This window comes from Branchiostoma floridae, chromosome 14, assembly GCF_000003815.2.
Source record: "Branchiostoma floridae strain S238N-H82 chromosome 14, Bfl_VNyyK, whole genome shotgun sequence".
Lineage (NCBI taxonomy): Eukaryota > Metazoa > Chordata > Leptocardii > Amphioxiformes > Branchiostomatidae > Branchiostoma > Branchiostoma floridae.
The window spans coordinates 19,633,900-19,639,189 of NC_049992.1; the positions used below are offsets into that span (position 1 = coordinate 19,633,900).

The following is a 5,290-nucleotide window of genomic DNA, read 5'->3' on the forward strand; positions in this document are numbered from 1 at the left end:
AAGACAGTATCGACTAATACCAGTTCGTCCGAGCGAGCGTCCGTACGGAGCGCCCATCTAAGCAATATTTTTTTAATGTCAAAGTAATATTTTTACGCGTTTTGGTTTCCATTTTATTATAGTGTGAACATGTGAAATGATAATGTCTTTCATGTTTCAATCAATTGAAGTGCGTACGCAGAGTAAGTTCACAGCGTACAAATATATGTCGTTGGCCTGCAGCAGAACATTTGTTTTTTGTCTTTAGTGTAGATAGAATTTTTCTTTTTCATGTATTTTCTTCCTGTATGTTAATGTCATATTGTCTTCATTTGGATTCCCCTTTCCTTTCTTATCACAGCCCGCGGGCGCTGTCCAATTTGTGCAATTTGGTTGTCAGTTAGAAAACCGCCATGTTAATATGTGGGACCGGTTGTACAAGTGTGTCACTGTCACCCAAATATCATGTCAGGGGAAGCCGTCATTAGTCATAGCTGGGTAGACTTCCGGAGTCCAGTCTTCATTTCTTACCGTGTTGTCTGGGTCTTGCGATAATTCGGTCTTCTTCTTCGGTGAGTTTTAACTCAAAACGTGGATAAGAGTATAGATTTTCTGATAGAGAGAGTGGAAGTGTGTGTGTGAGAGAGAGAGGGTAAAAGAGGGAGACAGAAAGACAGAGGCAGAGAGAGAGAGAGAGAGAGAGAGACCGATAGAGAGAGAGAGGTAGAGAGAGAGAGAGACAGAGAAGCAGAGTGAAACTGAGAGAGGGACAGAGGGGGTTGGGGGGGCGCAGAGAGATCCGTCAGAGAAAAACAGAGGGAAAGACAGCAAAACACAGAGGCAAAGAGAGGGAGACCGATAGAGAGAGAGAGAGAGAAACCGATAGAGAGGGAGGCAGAGAGAAACAGAGAGAAAGAGACCGACAGGGAGGCAGAGAAAGAGCCAGAGGGACAGAGAAAGAGAGAGACAGACAGAGAGAGACAGACAGAGAGAGGCAGGGAGAGACAGATAAATAGAGAGAGAGTTAAGTATTACTACGGGACTAGGCCTGCACAAATTCATTCGTTAACGTTTCCCATTTCCGGTTGTTAATGTCAGTCTTTTCTCCACATCCGTTTACAGACAGGCAGTTTTATGCGGAAAAGATGCCCAGATTCTACACTGACAAGATAAACTGACAAGAATCGTGTCGTCTGACTCTGACCTGAGATGCAGCGACAACCTTCCAAAACCAAGATGGAGGTGGTGGGGGACAAGAACAACGACCTCTTCGAGTTCCTAGTCGGGGCAGAGCTGGAGATGTACACCAATGCCTTCAAGGAGACACTAAAGGTAAGAAAAAACATTACCTACAGTTCAAGCTATTCGTATGATCGCTGAGTACAGATTTTAGTACACTATACAATAGCGCCACTACACCTAATTTCTGTTGCTTTTGAAAATAGGGTGGTAAGTGATATCAAGTTGATCAATGGCGGTTTCAAACTTCAACATATAAAAACTATTGCAATTTTAAGTCATTGTTTGTCGACTTGATACCATGTTGAAAAAAAAAAAACATCACGGACATAGGGGAACGGGTTTTCTGCGCGTGGAGAATTTGCGCGTGCGCGTGAAAAAATTGCGCGTGAAAAATAAAGTTCCTGAAATATGTCAGAAAATGTGTAGCAAGGAACTTTAAGACAGAAAAATTTGAACCTATGATATAATTTTCCATCTGTTACCTGAATTTTTGGTTTGAAAAAACCTTGATTTTTAGATCCCTTGGGAATAGGTTAATTTGCATATTTTGAACATTTCTAAATCACGTAAATTTGACCAAAATACATGGAAAAATTACTCATATAAGGTTTTATATTGTAAAATGTAACAATTTGAGGCTTTTCTCCATTCTAGAAGCTTCATTTCATCTTTTTTGAAGCAGATTGTTTCACGCGCAGATTTCGACCTTTTTTGCGCGTGACAACTTAACATTCAAAAATCACTTGAAAATCACTTGGATCAAGATTTTGTACTCTAGAATGCAACAATATGATATTTAATTCCTTTTTGTGCCTTCTCGTTTGAGCTTTTAAGTATAAAACTGCAAAAACTTTTTTAATCCCTTGGGAATAAGCTAATTTGCATATTGTCACGCGCAGATTTTTCACGCGCAAGTTTTCACGCGCAAATTTTTCACGCGCACAAAACCCCAACCCGGACATAGGTTACCCCGTAGATAGTGTTAAGATGAAAATACTTTGACACCAACACATTGTTTGGAAACTCAAGTATGGATTGAGGACAACACGATGTCCTTTACTAATCCACTAGTAAACAAGGTATAAGGAGGTTAGGGGAAGGTGTTGCTCTCAAAATGAGTAAAGGTCTTCTTGTTGATAATAAAAAAAATACCTCAAAACAGGATTCTAAAGGCGAGACTTTTATCATTCTTACCAAGTACCATTGGAGTGACTGAATATCTGTTGGAAACGCGTTGGGATATTGTTTAAGGTGTATTTTATAACATTTTCTCGTATTTCTTTAAAATGTTTTTTTTTTTTTTTGGTCTTAAAAAGACGAACAGAACGCGCTTAAAATAAAGAGCAAGAAGCCGACCCCTGCCGGGGAGTGTCTCTAAACGTTCCAACTTAATTTAACGACATAATTGTAGTTGTGGCGTAGTAATTAGGTTGTGTTTTTCTTTCCCTTTTTTCTGTGTTACATATACACCTGCCGTATATGTTCTCGGATTGTTGTGTCTTGTATCATTTTAACTTCTTGTCAATATACGATCTTAGTCAACTAGTGAACACAGAACACAAGTCTTGCCCCATGCAGTTTGTGTGTGTGACACGAAGGGTCGTAATTTACAGGGACCAAAGCCGTCTCCAGTTCATTCTGTAGTCTGTAAAACTGAACCAGCCAACACCCCAGCCACCTCGGGGTCAAGGGGTCACGCCTGGCGTAAAATTGGCCATAAATGGCGGTGTCACCTGTTGGTAGAGTTCATTTGGAGTGTCAGGAGTCCTTATAAGGGACTACTTCTAGTACTAGGGACACGTTTTACTTAAACCTTCGCCTAGAAGGTTATGTTTTTCGTGGCATTTGTGTGTGTGTGTGTGTGTGTGTGTGTGTGTGTGTGTGTGTGTGTGTGTGTGTGTGTGTGTGTGTGTGTGTGTGTGTGTTTGTGTGTGTGTTTGTGTTTTGTGTTGTGTTAATTCGGGCCCTCCAGCAGCTTTCTTTAGAACTACATGGAACGTTTTTTCAGTTGTAGATTTTGAAACAAACAAACAGAACGTTACGTCAGAAAGATCTAAAGACTTTTGAAATTTTATGATATTTGCGCTTTAACCACGACATGATTGTACAATCAATTAGGGCATTTTACATTGCAATTGTGCTAGATGATAGTACAAATACCATGTAAACTGAAGGTGCTGCCCTCCAGTTGAGATCCATAAATGAAAACTAAAATACCAAGGCAGAACAAAGTGTCACAAAAACCCATCCAACGGCCGGAGCCGAATTTTTGCTCGGAAAGAATCTATCTAGTTGTAAAGGACTTTTTAGCTCCTGTTGAAATGTGTAGCATTTTTTATCCACCTCCGCACGAAATATTTGATGCCACTCTCCAAACATATAGGCTAAGCTCCAACTGTTTTCTCAAGTCTTTGAGGTAGTTTTGTAGGGCCTTCTATTTTGTCAAGTTTTGTTTTTGTTCACCAGAAGAGCAAACCTTACAGTGTCAAAATAGATAACCCGCCAAAATCACAAAAAAAGACGTAAAAAAAGTAACAGCCGGAGCCTAACCTCTGCTTGTACAGTAATTTGGTACGTCCCTAATCTTGACTTGAAGAGATGACTCATACTTCTAACAAGTGCTTTTAAAAAAGCTGGCATTTTGCCAATGTTTGCGTGTGTGAACGTTTTTTTCTAGTTATTAGAATGTCATATAAATAGAACAGAGTAACTAAACCTGATATTGGCGCATGGAGAGATTCACATATGTGCCTGAATCTAGATCTAGACGCCACCTGTTAAAATTTGCGTGAACTGCAGCAAATTTCACTACACTGCCTGTTTTTGAGTGAGCATTTTTAAGTTTTTTTTTTAAATTTTTATTTCTATTCGGCAAAAAAACGAAGCGGCGAATCCGTTAACCAAAGAAATAAATTGGTGTGGCCAAATGGATGTAAAAATTAGTATTTTAATGGATGTAAAAAAGAAAAAAAAAATCTACCTCCCCGGATTCGAACCGGGTGCATTGGTTTAGAACGCGTAAACTTTAACCACTGCGCCAGTGCGAACATGTTGAAGAAAGGCCTGTTTTAACAGGTATAGAAATGTTTGGCATGAATTGAACAGGTCCGTTCATCTCAACATCACTCCATCACCCCATCACAACGGCGACTACTATGGATAGAAGGCATTTTGCGACTGCAAGTCGCAAAATGCAAAAATAGATCCTTGCTGCACAGCAGTCCCCGGGAGAGAACACGTCATGAGATTTTTCCCGCGTTTTTACCGACCTCCTGGAGGGAGTATCCACACAGCTATGTGTAACAGAAAATCCGTTATCAAACAAGTTACATTCGCATGTCGAAGTTAGATAAGATTCTATACGGTAAAAGATAAAGAAGGCAGTCTTCAATGTGAATAGTCCACTAGAAAAATATGTTTTGGATGGTCTCCATGTGTGTTTCTATCTGTTTGTGAACTGTAACGTAATAACTCGATGGATGGATCATTGTGATATTTGGTAGTTGGGTACAGTTTTCGCCATTTTCCGGGAAGTATTAAAAATGAACAATTTTTTTTTCGGTCAATAAGCGTATCATTTTGCTTAAAATCCTAAACTAAAGAAAATGTAATTGAACAACAAATAGATGTTTGATTAATTTGACTTGGTCGTGCATGGGCGACATCTTTGTACTATCAAATACAGACTAGCTTTTTTTGAGACTAGATTTGAAAGGTCTGCACATGCAGAAACTTTTGCGGTGGTTTAATGTTCGGGGGTTTCGCGGTGGTCGCTTTACCGCGAACTTAAAACCACCGCGAACATTTTTCCATGGCAGAGACTACAGCACATGGTGCTACCTCGAACTTAAAACCATCGCGAAAAAAGTCCTTTTCCCACTGCGAAATTAAATCCCCGCGAACTAAAATGCATTTACAGTATCTCTAAATTTTGCTGAGAGAAGAGGCCGCACTAGAAGATAAGAATCAAGAGGAAGTAGCAAAGACCCGGAACGACAAGCCCCGAATCTGACGGAAACACGAACGGACTGTAGGGACTGTTCATAAACTATGTTAAAGGGAGTATGGG

The 5,290-nt window shown here is 40.0% G+C and overlaps 1 protein-coding gene across 1 annotated transcript in view; it reads left to right on the forward strand.

The window, feature by feature from the left end:
* LOC118430492 (activated Cdc42 kinase-like) overlaps positions 1-5,290 on the forward strand; it is a 29,898-nt gene that overhangs the window by 3,362 nt on the left and 21,246 nt on the right. Inside the window, exon 2 of the mRNA XM_035841399.1 lies at positions 1,102-1,311. Coding sequence (XP_035697292.1) covers positions 1,189-1,311 — 123 coding nt within the window. The 5' untranslated portion in view covers positions 1,102-1,188. The remainder of the gene's footprint in view (positions 1-1,101; positions 1,312-5,290) is intronic.